At 46.6% G+C, this 17007-nt stretch overlaps 1 protein-coding gene across 1 annotated transcript; it reads right to left on the reverse strand.

The window, feature by feature from the left end:
• Window positions 1-1029: 1029 nt before the first annotated feature.
• Window positions 1030-15427, reverse strand: LOC103581814 (transmembrane protein C9orf91; the record flags this gene model as incomplete). Its single annotated transcript, XM_008563558.1, has 6 exons — window positions 1030-3111; window positions 6516-6698; window positions 7584-7664; window positions 9834-9944; window positions 14083-14232; window positions 15320-15427. Coding segments are annotated over 6 exons (813 nt in total), but the record flags the coding sequence as incomplete, so codon positions are not given.
• Window positions 15428-17007: the final 1580 nt, after the last annotated feature.

Here is a 17007-nt window from a genome sequence, read left to right on the forward strand (position 1 = left end):
CAGATGAGGAAATAGAGGTACAGAGAGAGTGAGTCTCTGGCCCAAAGTCACCAGCTTGCTCTCAACCTCCCCATTCTATAGATGAGGAGTGAGACCCAATGACATGAAGGACGCTGCTCTTAAATGGCAGAACTTGGACTTGAATAAATGTGACCCTAGAAACCAAGCAATGAGCTACTGACTTCACTCCTGCTTCATGACACTGCAGTGCCTATGACTTCCACAGAGCCCAAGACTCAGGAGCTAGTGTATGTGGCATCTAATCTTCACAAAACCCCTGTGAAGTAGGTGTATATTAGTAAGTTTTCTGTTGCTAATAACAGAATACCTGAAACTGGGTAGTTTATTTATTTATTTTTTTTAATTTATTACAGTTTTGGAGGCTGGGAAGTTCAAGATCCAGGGGGCACATCTGATGAGGGCCTTCGTCTTGGTGGGAACTCTCTACGGAGTCCCATGGCAATGCAGGGTATCACATAGCGAGGGCTGAACAAGACCACACTAACAGCTTTCTTCCTCTCCTTACAAATCCCCTCGTGCCACTACTGTGATAACCATTCACCCATGAACCCATTAATCCATGAATGGCTCAATCCATTCATGAGCACATTGCCATCATGGTATAATCATCTCCTAAAGGCCCTACCTTTCAAATATTATTTTGGGGATTAAGCCTACAACATGAGCTTTGGAGGGGCCAACATTCATACCATAGCAAGGCAAGACAAGAGATCTCAGGGAGTTTATAAATGAAGAAACTGAGGCACAGATGCAGAGAAATGTACATTGAGGGTACGCTCTGAATGCCCCGCCCACCAGGTAAGACCGTCAGAAATTCCAAAGAGAGGAAAAGGCAGCAAAGCACACATCAAGAGCTCTTTAAGTAGACCTTAAAAACTGCTGTTTTGCCATGTATTAAACACATTTTGATTCTCTGTATATTTACTGGAGTTTTATGATTAGATGATAAATACAGGTTCCAATTGATCACATTCACAGACTACATTTCGTCTGTGTCAGGTCAGAAAGACAGTGATCACCTTTGTGAATAATTTCATTGAGTAAAGCTGCCCTCAGGCTTAGCTAAAGATAAATGCCTAAAACAGCCACTTCCAGGAGTTGGTTTACAACTGATTTCTGTTCTCTGGCACAGAAAATGCAAATAGTCAGACCCATCTCTTACACGGCAAGTCACTTGGCTTATTACATTTCATGTTCACCAGATCCACTTTATAAAGGAGTGAACTGACACTCAGGGAAGTTAAGTGACTTAGTTAAGTTCACACAGCAAGGAAGCAGCAAATCTGGGACATGAATCCAGGTCTGCTGCTAGCTAAGCCAGTGTTCTGTCTAAGGGCACTATCAGGCCCAGGATATTTCAGCCATGTGGGGCTGTAGGACCTTGTGTAGATAAAGGCATAACAGACAGACATGCCAAGGGCTAGGAGGGAGCAAAATAAGCTGGAAATTCTCAGAACTTTGGTCCTCAAAGGGCCCTTAAAAATCATCCAACACACCCATTATACAGATGGTCAAACTGAGGACCATCCAAAGAAAGACTTGCCAAAAGTTACACAGTTAGAAGCGGCAGATCAGATCCAGAACCTAAGTCCATACCAATCTCATCATTCTACTGACTTTGGAGAACAATTTGCAGAAACTGCTATGCAGATGGCAAAGCAATCAATCCACAGGATTTTTTCTTCCTTAGCAGGTCCAGGTCATGCACGTAAGGTGCAGTATTTGTCCTTGAGGAGTTTACAGTCTAGCTAGTAAAACAGGCATGTGCACAGAAAAATAAAATCAATAACATAAAATATCAGTGCAGGCAGAAGCTGTGTCAAGAATTTAAAGAAGGCAGAGAGCAGCAGGGCTGGTGATGCTGGAAGGCTTTCTGAAGGACAGGTAAGAAAAGCTGGGCTTTGAAGCATGAATAGAAGTCCTTCGGATAGAAAGGAATAGGTATGTCAGTCCAGGAAAGAGTTTCAGCTTATGAAGGGTTTGGGGAGAGATACAGCCACTACCGCAAACGAAGTCCCGGTCTCGGGGGCTGGGAAGCCAGGCCAGGGCTTTTGGACTTGGGTCTATGGAACGACAGGTCTTCAGACTTGTTCGGGAATAGAACACCTAGAAGCCTCTGAGCCTTTCACAGAATTGCACGAGTAACTGATCACACTTCATGCAGGGACAATGTTAGTGTCAGAAAACACGACTGCTGGCTCCATGTCTGCAGTATAAAACCACACGGCCAAGCGTGCATGCCTTTGAACCAAAGAAGTCCTCAAGCCAATCAGAACCAGTCTTCTCTAAACATTCCCATTAATAGTTACCTGCCCTTTCTCTCTTTCTTCTGTCTTCCATCTTCCATCTCTGTCTTTTGCGGCCTGTGTGCTAGCAGACGACAAGCACAGGGCCACTGTTTTTCATAAAATATAGGGAGAGAAAAACATAAAAATGGAGGAAATTCTGGGAATTTACTTCTTTTTTTTCAGCTTGGAATGAGGCAATGCCATAAAGAGCAACTGCTTCTCTGAGCCTCAGTTTCCCCATCTGACTGGAAGGGGTTGGGAATGGGAGCATCATCTGAGATCAAGCTTCAGACACACAATGTGCCCGGTCTGGTTATCTTCACATTTCCTGGGCTCTTGGGCAGTGAAAGGGATGGGAGACCAGCCCTTCCATCCACGTCCACAGTTCGGAGTGGCACAGAGAGTAGCCTGGAGCGTGACCAGCTCAACACCCATAAGCTTCTGCAAAGGCCAGGGTTTAGTATGGAGTCTCAACAAGGCATTTTTGTGCAGAGCCCTGGAGTGAGCAAGACACCTCTGCTGCTGAGATGACTGACCTTTTAGAGTGCACCCATGCTTCTCTCATCATGAGGCCTCTCCCACTTCTCAGTCTTGGAGCAAGATGAGTACCTGCACCCCTAGGTCACCTGGCCAGGAATGGGCAGCACCCTGTGCCCAGGATGTGGGCTTCTATGAGCTGGCAGGGGCATGGAACCCTCGGAGCGTCCATGTGTCTTGTCCCCACTACCTGGGGGAGCTGGGAGGTCACCAGGAGCCGGATGTAGTAGCCACCAAACACTGCCAGCAGCTGCCGGGCCATTTCCTAGAAGAGGCAGGGAAGCAGAGTGAGGGCCACCGGAAAGCACCTTGGAGCTCAAGCATGAGGGGAAGGCCAAGCCGTCCTCTTGTCCCTGGACCCAGGAGCGATGCTCACTGGGAAGAACCAGGCCAGGCCAGTTCAGCACCTGTGGTCATGGAGGATGCCAGCCTAGTATAGAAGCCCAGCTCTATAACTCACTGGCTACAGGGCTCCTGCAACCTCAGTTTCCTCATCCCCAAGGCAAGTAACTAACAGCTGGTTGGCAACAATAACATGTACAAAAAAGATATGCCTCCTCAAAACACTAGAGGAACCACCATTGATTTATACCTGGCCAGCCACACACACATTTTCTTTCAAATGTCTATGAGTCTATAAAGCACATGAGGTCAAGATGACTCACCTGAAGAAAATCACTAGTTGCATGGGAGGAGTGGAGGGGAGTATTCCCATTATAGAAGAATTCTTCTATTCATACAAGGTACCTGGTAAATTTCTTCACCCAAGTACTCCTAATATATTAAAAGACTTTGCTTATAAAAATTGAATTTATCAAAAAAGGACAAATACTGTATGATTCCACTTATACGAGGCTCCTGAAATAGTAAATTCGCAGAGACATAAAGTAAATGGTGGTTTCCAGGGATCAAGGAGAGGAAGTGAGTGTTTAGAGGAAGTTGGTGGAGCCTCAGTGTGGGAAGAGGAAAACATTCTGGAGATGGACGGAGGCAATGGCTGCACGATAATGTGAATGTGCTTAATGGCACTGAACTTTACACTTAAAAATTAACAGGTTAAATTTTATATCACATATATTTTACCACAATAAAAACAATTTTAAAGTTTTAAAACAAAAAGTGTTTAAGAGCATGGATTTAATACATGTTCTTATTAACAAACCTGGTCTCTAAAGTTCCATTCACTGGTCTAGCAATTGGGATTACAGGGTAAATGCTTAAATTCCTGAAGTGTGGTGTTGAAGGTCTTTCACAATACTTGTGTCCATTCTGAATGTAATAAAATAAGGTGTGGGTTACATCAAGGCTATTTATGTCTGTAGAGTTAGTAATTAAAAACCGGCTTTAGAGTCAAAAAGGCCAAGAGGGAATTTCAGCTCGGCCACTCTGTGACTGACCAAGTCACTTCACCTTGCTGAGCCCATTTCTTCATCAGTTAAAATAGGAAAAATAGGAGCAATGCTGGAGTGAACAGGACTGAAGCCATGGTGGGACCTAAAACCTCATGGGCCCTAGAATATTTATTCTAAAAAGACACAGTTTTTTCCTTGGCATGCATTTCTCTGAGTTTCCTCTTTTCCTGTGGTTATTTGATTTTTTGAACCTTGGTTATGTGGCAAGATGACATTATTTACATGAATATAAAGTTGTTTTCCAGTCAGCCTGGAGCTGCAGACCTGCATGTACTGTCCAGACCCTGGGAAACCAAGGAAGACATCAGTAAGGCTATGCTGACTCCACGCCTCCAGCAGGACCCTGAGGTAGCATCAAGCCTGAGAACAGACACCAGACGGAGCCTTGGCGAGACCTTGCACCTGGCTCCTTGCAGGGAGCCCCCTCCCTCCTGCTCTTCATTTCTCACATTCCATTCCCTCAACCCCCTCTTTAAAAAACCCTCAATAACTCTGAGTCTTTGAGATGGCTTTAGTCTGGCCAATCTCTTTCAGGTTTACCAGAGAGATGAGTTACCCTAACATCTCTTCTCAGGTCACCAGTATTCCTGGATAAAAGCTGACTTCCATTTTCACCAACATTTGACTTTTGAGTGGTTTGTTTTTGAAAGGGGACAGGCAGCCAGACCTGTGCCCGGTAACAGCATCTACCTTATTGAGCTAGAGTGAGGACAGAAGGAACTAATGTACAGAAAGCATCTAGCCCAGCACCTAGTGCTCAATAAATGTCACCAATATCATTACCATCATTATTATTCAAAAAAGCGGAAACTCCACATGGTTCCTAGGACTGGCTTTTGTTTTGATTGTCATTTTTGCTAGAAAATATTAAAAACATCAAATAGTTTGCCACTCACTAATGCAGGCTGGTCTTCTTGCCAATTTAGTAGTCTAAAATCAATAACGTAAGAAGCAAAGAACTGTAGCAAGAAACTTGGTTTATTTAGAATCAACAGGGCTGGCTTCTGCCCTTAGCTTTGCCACATTCTCCCTTGTTCCATGACCTTGGGCGAGTCATCTGACCTCTTGGAAACTTATTTCACCCATCAAGGAAGAAGGGAAAATAATCCATACCATGGAGGGTATGCTGAAGATTTTATGCATGATAAAAGTCTAAAAATGTAAGAGGTCATTATAACTACCTCCATCTTTCACAGATAGTGAGTTCCTACTGAAATGTGATGATCTGGCTCATGCTGAGACTTGGGCATTGATTGTATTTCCCTAGCTAACTCATAAGGGCAGCCACTTTAAAAACGCGCACATACATTTGATATTCACGACAAGAAGTTGTATTACTACTGGTTTGAATGAATTTGAAAAAATAATTTAAAGGCCCATATTTAATAGGCTATTGCACATAAACCCAGGTGTGCTCATCATAATAAAGTACATAATCTTTTCTGCCCTTTAAAAAAAAAAGTCAATAAAGAGATGAACACATTTATCATTTTCTCATCTAAATAGTCCTATTTGTAGGCCTCCCACTCTCCAGTGCAGAAATCTGGGCTAGTTTGGACAATGAATTCCCAAACCTCTTGGCTAAAAAGAAAATGCAAGCATTGTTCTGAAGTTCCAAATGTCATCTGAGGTCACCCCTTGCTGCTTGTCTCCCTGACAGTGGGTCTGTCCTCATGGTGAGAAGAAGGTAGCACATGCCACAAACCACATTTTCAGATTTCTGGTCTACCAATACTTAGCTATACCCAACAAATAGCTTGGATGGCAGAACACAGCAGAACTCTAGGGCTGGAGGAATGGGAATTCAACAGAGATACACATAAGATTCAAATATCCAACTGCAATTTAAGTATGTAGATGGATGAATGATGGTTGGATGGATCAATGATGATTCGATTGATAGACTGATAGATTGATAAAGACCCAAATATTCATCAATACGTTCATGGTTAGATAAGCTATGATCCATCAACATGCAACCACCCATCCAATGCAACTATCAAAAAAATATCCAAGACATTAAAAAATGCAATCCAAAAATCCCGATAAATATAAAATGATTCCTATAAACCATTTTTAAAAGTGCTGGGGTGAAGAAAAAAAGATTGAAAATTACTGGGCTAGAAGGTTTGCATGTCTCTACCAACTCAGTGAAGCCACCTCTCCAGGAATCTAGAATTTGAAGTCCCCACATGGACTCTCTTTATGCAAATGGTCCATGAGGGAGGACGACCCTGACTGGCGACAGTGCCGTTACCTCAGGCTCAGACTCAGGAATGAGCTGGCGAAGCTCAGTCTGCATGACTGGTCTCTCCTCAGGACGAGGGCTGCTGAGCAGGAGAGGGGCACCCTCCAAATCCTCAGGCTCCTCCGCCGTTGTGGGATTCACCCCAGTCTCCATGACAACACATAACTGGCTCAGTCTGCTTCTCAGCAAGGACTGCAAAGGAAACAGAGGGGGGACCCAGGTGTGTCCTAAACTGGGTGGTATCTGGGAGGCTGAGTCACTCCCTAACCTGCAGACCCAGCAGAGGACAGATCCATCTACAGACTCCAATGCTAACCTCAGAAGAATCTGGAACTGAGCCACATTGGTGAGATCACATAATTCCCTACAAGAGTACAGTCCTTAACAGTTTCTAACCTACTTTTTCTTCCATGCTCTCATTCACTCCTCAAAGCAGCCTGGATGTGGGTACCTTTATCTATATGTTGCAGATGAACAAACCAAGGCTCCAAGGACTTGCCTGAGTCCATGCAGGAAAAAATGAACCAGGATCAGGGCTGAACCACAATCCGGATTTCAAGACCAACTGCAATACTTCCAGGGCCCAGGAAAAGCCTGAGCGTAGGGAAGGAACCCTGGGCTCAGAAACAGGAGGCCTGGCCTCTAAACCTGGGCCTCACCAGTCAGCTCCAAGACCCCAGGCAGGTGACAGGTCTTCCCGGAGCCTGTTTCCTCCTCTGTAGCATTGGAGAGAGATCTCCCTGAACTTCTTAACATATGGTAGAAGGCAGTTTGAACAAGTGAAAGTGTCTAAATACATGAGACTTTCGGATGTGCCAGAATTGACTAGTAGTAGTAGTATTATATTATTATAATTACAAAGAAATATACACTCACTATAGGAAATGTGGATGAAAATTAGATGAAAGCAATTAGCTGAAAAGAAGCAGGAAAACAACCACTGATACCACATAGTTAATCTTCCTTCCAAGTAACTTTTTCTTAGACATTGTTCCAACACTGCAGTCACGCGAGCTACACAATTTGGCCTCCTGGTTTATTTCTGTTGTTGTTGTTTCTCCACTTAAGATACCTTACCTCTTGGCTAGTCTTCATTTCTTGAACATAATCCGACAAAAACTGCACACAGTTCTCCAGGTCGAAGTAGACAAACCAGAGCTGTGGAGAGAAGCACCATGACTGCTGGGACTCGCCACCCCCGCGGCTGTCCTCCACCTCCCGCCTCCTGCTGGAGGCCCACGCTTCTGAGCACCACCAGATTTATCCTGCTCTCTGGCAGGAACATGCCATTCTGCTCCCGCCCACAGTCCCACGCCATGACCACGTCTCATTTGGACAGGTGGTAAAAAAACGGCTTTGTGTGCAAACTTAGAAAATACCAAACCCTGTTCATAATGGCTGTGGCCCCATCTCCCACAGTCACTGAGCATCCCAGACAGACTCCAAACCCTCTTGAACATCACATATCTGCCTGGGGTTACCACCATCGTCCTCAGTTCTCAGGCTGCCTGTCTAGACCCAAACGTGCACATGAGTGAAACCTTTCAGAGCTGACACCCCCACGGCCAGGTCCCAGGTAATCCGCATGGGTGCTCTGCAGGGAGGGGAGTAGGGTAAGAGTCCTCACCCCACTCTTACCTCCCCTTCTGCCTCAACCTGAACAGTCCCCAGGAGGCCAGGTTAAACTTAACCAGGTTGAAATCCTCGTGTTGGTGGGGCCACACCTGCCACACATCATAACCAAAGTTCTGCAAGAAGCTGGTGGCCCTTGTCTCATGCCCACCTCCTCTGGATCCCAGAGCTCCCCTCCCAATGACTGACCCTTGAGACCCAAAGTCACATCCCTCTTGCCAACTAGTCCCTCCCACTGTCTCATTCCCATGGGAGCATTTTTCCAATGATTCTTTCAAAGCTTTTTACTATGAAAATTTCCAAACACATACAAAAGCAGATGACAGCTATCCATCATCCTGCTTCAACCGTGCCACCTCATGGCCACTCTTGTTTAGTCTCTACCCTTGCTTGTTACCCATCCCCAACACCCCCACCCCTCGCCCCACCCCCCAATGGATTTAAAGGACATCTCAGACATTGTGTCACCTCATCCCAAGATACTATTTTGAAAACGAAAAAGCCTGACTGTCTGAAAAGATGTGATCATTCATTAGTCATTCATTGTCCACGCATTCAACTAACACTTACCAAGTCACTCCGTTATGCTAATTAATAAAGTAGATTTGGAGATAAATCAGGCTAAAAAGGACCCCCAGATTCCAGGAGCTCCCAGTACACAATGTCACACTTGAACTGCCAGAAATCTTGTGATGTCACCTGATTGTTGTGCAAGATCTTCTTATACCCCACAACAACCTCAGGTGGGACAGGCTCTGCAAACAGGGATCTGCACATATTCTCTGCTGCAGCGTCAGTGCCTAGGACAGTGCCTGGCACACAGCAGGCCATCAATCAACATTTCTGGGGTGAACAGGGATGTTTACGAGCAGCTTCCTCCCAGGTCCCTCGTGCACACCCACCCCCAGGCTCCCACCAGGTGAGGGGCCGTAGCGGTGAGAACACATGTGGAGCTGAGGAGATTTTGCAATTCCACTGGGCAGGTCCAGCATGGATGGAGGAATGGGCAGAGCCCAGCAAGGACCAAGAGATCTAGCCCCAGCCATGTCCTGACCAACTGTGTGACCTTGGGCTAGTCACTTAAGACCTCCTACTGCCTCTGGGGCAAAAAAAAACAATAGAGCCAGGGCAGGCAAGGCCTGTAGGACATGGCCCACCTCTCCAGCCTCACATCCCCACTGTGTCTTGCTGCTGTAGCTCTCAGCCACTGGAAGCTCCTCAAACTCCTTCAAAAGCATCCTGTCCACCCTGCCTCTTGGCCTTGTCAGGGGTGGTTCCCTCTGCCATAGAGCCAGAGAGCCTGCTGTTGACTGACCGTGTGCCTGTCATCCTCACAAGGCTGGGAGCTCCTGCAGGACGGGGACCTCATGTGGGCCCCCTGGCTTCTTCAGTGCCCAACCAAGGGCTCAGCACAGAAGAGGCCCCATCTGTCTGCTGAATAAATGCCCAATGAGCAGCAAAGCCTGAACACTATCTGACCTTCCCCTCCAGCCTTGCCACATGGAGGTTCTAAGTCACTGGTAACTGCTTCAGAGGAAGTGTCTCAAGGAAGAAACACTGGAGCAGGGAGGAAGGAAAGGGTTGCCAACAGCCACCTCCTTAGCGGACTCCCAGAGACACTGTGCATGCTGGGAGAATGTGAGGCCCCCTCTCTGCAAGTGGCCCATCACAGAGGGGTTACTCAGAGACACATACCTGAATCACGCTCTGGCACCCCTCCACCGTGTCCGTCACCCCCAGCAGCACCCGGTGTCTCAGGAGGGCTCCATTGGCAGCCGCCAGCCGTAGGTCCGTGTTGGCGTTGGCCTGTAAGACAAATGCCAGGCCTCTGGCTAGACCTCCATGCTGCCAGGGAGCTCCCGGGCCCTGGACAATAGCCATACACTATCCCACCCCTAGACGTTACAGGACAATCCTCACCCTCAGAACTGTCCACCTCCTCCCCTATAAAATGGGGTTGTGGGTTGGGTTGTTGGGACAGTAAATTCATGCCTGACCAAGGTATGTCCCTTCCCTGAGCCTTGTTTTCTTCGGCTGTAGAATAAAGATAAAGATCGCCCTGCCTCCTAGGAGTGTGGTGAAATTTTACTAAGACTGTGTGTGAAGTGCTTCACCCAGCCTGGGACCCAGGAGGGGTGCAAAAGGTATTTGGAAGAGGCAGGAGAGCAGATGGACCTGAGCGCCTACTGTGCTCTGTCTCTAAAGCACCTACTTTAAAGTACCCAGCCCTGTGCCTGTCTTCAGAAGGGGCTCTGGAAATCAATCTCCTTCTTTTCCCACCCAAACCAAGGGGTGCCATGTATTCAGCTGGCAAAATAGATGCCAAGCAAGCCAGGGAGAAGAGGGAGGAAAGGTGACAGGACCCAAAATGCTGGTTTGGGGAAGAAACCACAAGAGGACTTTCAGAGGAAGGCAGGAGGAAGCAGCCCAATCAAGGACAAGGGTTCTCAAAAGGGGCAGAACCCCCAAGTGGAGCTTTTGGAAATGTGAGGAGGCCCTTTTGGTTGTCACAGAACAGGGATGGGATGGAAAATGCTGGCACTTAGTGGAGGAGGGCCAGGATGCTACAATGTGTCTTCCACTGAAGGACATCCCATGGGAGATGATTATGCATGTCAAGGAACTGTCCCCTAGCCTAACTGAACTCTGAATGCCCTGCTGGGTGTGAATGCAGGTGAGAAATCTACTAACAATTCTCTGATGGGCCCGCCTAAAGTCCATTTTATACAGACACCTAAAGTGTTTCTTTGAATGTATTTAAGGGGATTTTCTAGGAAGGCCACTTCCACAAAGTCCAGCACTATGCCAGGTGTTGGGGGTTGGAAGGATATGAAAATCAAGGGATGGTTATATTTCGTTTTGCCTATAACTTTAGTAAGCATTGTTGGCCCTTTCAGAAACACACATCATCAACAGTTCAAATCCTGACTCCATCTCTCACCTCCTGTATAACCTTGGGCAAATTACTTAACATCTCTCTGCCTCCATCTCCTCATCTCCGAATTGGAGAAAATGATCCCCCCTAGCTCCAAATGCTGTAGTAAGGATGAAATGAATTAATCCATGTAGAACACTTGGAAGAATGAACACTCAATGCATTTCAGCTGAGAATATCATTGTGATGGTGATACTGAATTTAAGACATGATGTTTTCCATTGTACCACGTTGACCACAAGAGAATATTTTTAGGAATTTCCCACATGCCCTATCAATGCACAGTGCTGTGTAGGGGATACAAGGCAGGGTCTTGCCCACCTTCACAAACCTTCTGATCTTGAGAAAGGCTAATAATGCAAAAAACAAGGAAAAACAAGGCAGCATATGCAAAATTTGAGGCTCTTGAGGATGCTATGCAACACAGGTAGGATTCTAACAGTAAAAGTGACAATGTGCAGGAAGCGGGTAATCTGCATGGTTCTGAATGATGAGGGATCCAAGGAGGAAGAGATCCTGGAGCTGAGACGCAGAGGAAGACCTGAGGAGGACTGTGTGACCATGGGTTAGTTACTCAATCTCTCTGAGATTCAGTTTCCCCACTGGCAGAATCAATAATAATAACAGTTAATACCTACTGAGCATTTACTTTGTAAAAGCTACTATTAAAGCATTTTGCATGTATTTAGTCATTTAATGCTCATAATTACCCTATAAGGGAGTTGTAATTATCATCTCATTTTACAGATGAGGAAACTGAGGCCCTGAGAGGTTAAGTAATAACCGCCCCCAGTATGCAGACCTAGCAAACAGCAGAGGTATCCCATCTTCTTATAAGGTTGTTGGGCATAGATATCAAGCCCCAACCACAGAGCACACAGTAGGTGTTCATTAAATGGTGGTCATTATTAGGAAAGGAATAGTCTTCTGAATGAGCACACAGTGGTGACAGCATTGCCGCTAAGAACCCAGGGCCTCAATGCTGCACCTACGAGTAGAGGCCGGCTCGTGCTCATCTCTGTGACCTGTGCCCAGCACGTTACCTGGTACTCACAGTAGCTTCATAAATACCAGGTGAATAAAAAGAGAAAAGGGAAGGAGGCAGAGAGCTAAAGCAGACATTCCCTTAAGTGCATTAGACTATCCAGGCGGCCCAATGAATTACATCTGCATCTTTGAAGTACCTGCCAGGTGCAGTTTTTGCTTGCTTTTACTAAAGAAGAACACTTTTCTTTTTCCCCTCCCCAAAAGAAATTTCTTGGTGCAGAAGCAGCCTGCTCAATTTAATTTTTATAGGCCAGCATAAAGGCTGTGAATGCTTCAACAGAGCCCAAGGGTAGCATTATTTTGTCAGCCTTGTGGCAAAGCCCAACAAAGATCCTTTCAGAATGGTTAAGCCATAAAGTTCTATTTGTCCCTGTGAACACAGGCACTAACTGGAATTCATACCCCAAACCCTGACTACATTTCCCAGCATCCTGTGCTCCCCGCTGAGTCAGGCAAGGGTGCAGTGATTGCTGAATATCTCAAAGTCCAGCACTATGCCAGGTGTTGGGGGTTGGAAGGATAGGAGCTTCCCAGTAACTGAAAAGACAGTGTAGGTGTGATTGGCAGAGTAACGGTCCCCCAAAGCTAAGTCCTAAGCCTCAGAACCTGTGAATACATTATGTGACAGCGCAAAGGGGAATTAAAGTTGTAGACTGAATTAATGTTGCTCATCAGCTGACCTTAAAGTAAGATTATCATCTTAGATTATCCGGGTGGCCCAATGTAATCACGAGGATCCTTAAAAGTGGAAGAGGGAGGCCGAAGAGTCAGAAAGGGAGATGTGAGAAAGACTCCACCCACCACTGCTGGCTTTGAAGATGGAGAAGCGACCACGAGCCAAGGTATCAGTGGCATCTAGGAGCTGGGAAAGGGAAGGAAACAGATTCTCTCCTAGAGCTTTCAGAAGGAATCAGCCCTGCCTTCACCTAGACTTTAGCCCAGTGAGACCCATGTTGCATTTCTAACCTACAGAACTGTAAGATAATAAATAAGTGTTACCATAAGCCACTAGATTTATGACAATTTGTTACAGCAGCCATAGAAACCCAATAAAGTAGGGTACTGACTAAGAACATGACTTGGCAGCTGAGTGCCCTGGCCTTGAATTCTGCCTCTGCCATTTATTAGCAGAATGGCCTTGGGCTGCTCCTTGAGCCTTCCTGAGCCTCAGGTTCCTCACCTGTAAAGTGAGTAGAATAGCCTCCACCCAGAGAGTTAATAGGGAACCTAGTGAGTTACCCTGTAAAACATTTAAAAGGCAAGCTACTATGTATGATGTGCTCATTACATAACAAAAGACAGACACTGAAGAAACAGATGCAATTAGTGAACCAAACATTAAACTGGGAGATATCAGTCTTCCTTCTGAAAGTGATTGGAAATCAGAGGGTTCAGGCTTTGAACCTCATCTCTGCCACTTACAATGGGATCCATGACAATTTACCTACATTCTCTGACCACCCCACTCTGCCTCAAAGATCACTGCTGGGATTAGAGACATGGATGTCAGCACAAAACCAGGTCAGCGTCTGCTCACCACAGGAGGAAATAATGTGAATCACCTCTCCCCAACCCTCAATCTCAGGCACCTTGTGCTGCAAGGTGGCTTCAGTAATCCTCCCTCGCTCACAGGGCTGTTGTGAGCATCCAGGGAGACAGATGCATAAAAGGGCTCAGTTAACCAAAGTAGTGGAAGAATATTAGCTATTGGTGCCCTCCTCCCAGACTCTCTCTCAAAACACAGCTTGCTTCCAGAGAAAAAAATCCACAGGGATTAGATGAAAAACAGAGGATTTAACAACCCATGTGATTTGATTTCTTTTAGTCACTGGGCATATGGGCTAGTGTGGATTTTAGTGGTTGGAGAAATTGAGCAGGCCAGAGAGAAAAGTCTGACTTGAGATTCTCATGCCTGCTCGGCCCTTCTGGAGGGAGTGTGGCAGGGATCTCCGGACATCTCACCTTCTTCTGGTGTCTCTCAAAGACGAGCACGAGAGTGAGGGTGAGGCTCACGGCAGCCAGGGTCACAAGCAGCATGCCTGCCCAGTGGTTGCCCAGGGCAAACATCTGGCTGGTGGAGTAGATATTGGCCCATACCACCATGTAGAAAACCTGCAAGAAGCCAGAGAGAGCATGTGGCCAGGAACATCAGTCTTCAAAAGAAGCAGTTCCATTCAAAAGGACATCCTCCTTGGATTCAAACAGCTCAGGAAGCCAGTAAGAGACTGAAGCAGATGGCTGGGTCTATGGGAATGAGCTCATACTCCTTGTTTAGAAGCAATGAACTCCTAATCCTTGTTTACTCTGATTATAAATTAAAAGGCAGGGGGCTCTGGAGTGAGTTTTGAGTCGGAAGCCCACAGTGATCCTTCAAATTCTATGCGGTCTTAGACAAGTTATAATACTTCTCTGAGCCTCAGTTTCCTCATCTGTAAAATAGGGATAATAATACTTCATAGCATTGTTATAAGGGTTAAGAAGGTAACAGCCCAGCACTTATTAGGGAATTAATAAATACTCATTCCCACCCCTTTCCCTTCTCCCTAGAAGTGAGACATGGGAGTCAGGCATGGTATTTGACCATTTATATATACAAAGCAACAGCAAATCATAGTGGTTATGACCACAGAAACCAGACTGCCTAGGTTCAAATATTGGCTCTGCCATATTGGTATGTATGTATGCATTTATGTATGTATATATGTAGGTATATATGCATGTTTATATGTACATGCATACATATGTGTATACAATGGTACTTCAAAAAGTCCATGGAAAAATAGAATTGAAATATAACACGAATTTTTCCATGAACTTTTTGAAGTTCCCTCATAGATATGTATATATGACTTGTGCTAAAGTGGACCTGTCTATTGGACAGAAGGGGAAACCAAGTCCCAGAGGTTGGCAAAGTCTTGGCCAAGGCAGACATTGAGTCCAGAGCCCATTGAGACTGCAGGTTCCCAATCTGGGCTCTGCCCACAGTAAACCCTGACTCCCATCCAAACTGGAACCTGGTTATAACTTTTTTCAATAAACTTCCTCATGTATCAAATCCAGGTCAGTGCAGTACTGCTCTTTCCCAGGCAGCTGGGCAACAAGCTTCCAAACCCCTTACTTGCACCACTCCGGGACATGATGCTGAATTCAGCAAATGCCCAGGGTAGGGTTGGCGTGCAGCCCCCACCTCCTTCCTTACCACAGCAAAGGCCAGCTGCATGGGCCTCGAGTTGTAGATGATGTATCTTCTCACTTGGGGCTCCAAAAGGGCACTCTCAGCCAAGCTCCTGTACTGTTCGGATGGAACCTGCCCAGCCACCCAAAGGAAAGAGATCAGTCAGCCACAGGAGAACGACTCCCTATCTCCTTCCCACCAAGTTCATGTGACTCTCATAAGAAAGGGAGATTAGGAACATTCCAGGCCACCCCAGAGGGCAGAATGAGGAGCTCAGAGCACTGGGTGGAAATTACAGGGCGCAGCTCTTAGCTCAGGGAAGAACAGGCGTCATGGGGAGGCAGGTCAGCTCAAGATACAGGAGGACATAGTGGAGAGAGATCCCTGAGATCCCTGCAGCCTGGCAGCAGGCACAGGGTGGCCTCATGGTTAATACATAGGCCTTGGGGCCAAACAGCCCTGGATCCAAACTCTGGCCCTGCCCCTCATGTGCTGTGTGACCTGGGGCAAGTAACCCCACTCCTCTGAGCCTCAGTTTTTTCCTCTATAAAACGAGAATAATAAGAATGCCCACCTTGTTGGCCTGGGGGGCATATTAAACAGGATAACACATATACAGAGCTTGGCATAGAACCCGTCCCATAGTAAACACTTGATACACAGGTGCTATTATGAATACTGCAACATCAACAGCTGTTGATACAGTCCAAAGTACCAAACATTCACAAGTTCCTGCCCAAACAAAAATGTCTACAGAGCATCAAAGCCCTATGAAAACAGACTTAAGAAAATAGAATTTTGGGCCGGCCCGGTGGCGCACTGCGCTAGTGCGCCGCTTGGGAAGNACACCGTTCAGTCTGCACAGCATTATCTGTCTGACAGGGAGGTGGCCCTGCTCCCTGGCTTCAGAGAGGAAGGGAAGAAGGAGCGCTTGAGGAAGAGTCTAGGAGAGGAAAGTGAATGAACCAGTAAGTGCTTATTGAGCATCTGCCATAGGCAAAGCCTGTGCTAAATAGAACGTGGGGGGCAGACAGGAGGAGTGGGCTGCGGAACACACGTGGAGAGATGAGAGATAGAAACGGGAAGCGAGTCACACATGCCGTGATGCACTTAGATGTTCCACTGCCTGACTTAAGCAGGCCTGGTGACCAGTGCCTGTGGTGACAGGGAGGGCAGGGATGGCTGCAGCAGCTGCTTTCGTGCCCCCCAGAGTCTCTCGACATTCACCTCTGCCTGCCAAAGGCCACTTACCAGAGCCACCAGGGCCCTACCTGATGGCTTTGTTGTGTCCTTGGGAGCATGCTCAGTCAGAAGTGCAGATGCCTAGGGAAGCAGTCCTCAGTGACAGTACCCCAGCCTCCTGTCCTGGTTGGGATGCCTCTGAGGCAAGTTCTACATCGTCCCCCAGAGCTTCCCAGCAGGATGGAGCTCCCGTTTCCCCCAGTGATTCAGTGGCATGATAATACTTCCTTCCCTGACCTGCCTTACTACCCTCCCCTAATGATACTTCTTGGATCACCTCCCAAATAAATGACTTGCACTAAGATCCTTGTTTTCGAAGCTGCTTCTGGGGCCACAACTTAAACGAAGGCCATGGCCTTTCTTAGTACTACACTTGGACCTTGACAGAAGAAACTTAAGTGGACTAACGTACAGTCTACGTATTTGCTCACGTACATTGGAAATTATCTTAATTAAGACCCCTTTGGGCT

Source organism: Galeopterus variegatus, unplaced genomic scaffold (genome assembly GCF_000696425.1).
Source record: "Galeopterus variegatus unplaced genomic scaffold, G_variegatus-3.0.2 Scaffold14002, whole genome shotgun sequence".
NCBI lineage: Eukaryota > Metazoa > Chordata > Mammalia > Dermoptera > Cynocephalidae > Galeopterus > Galeopterus variegatus.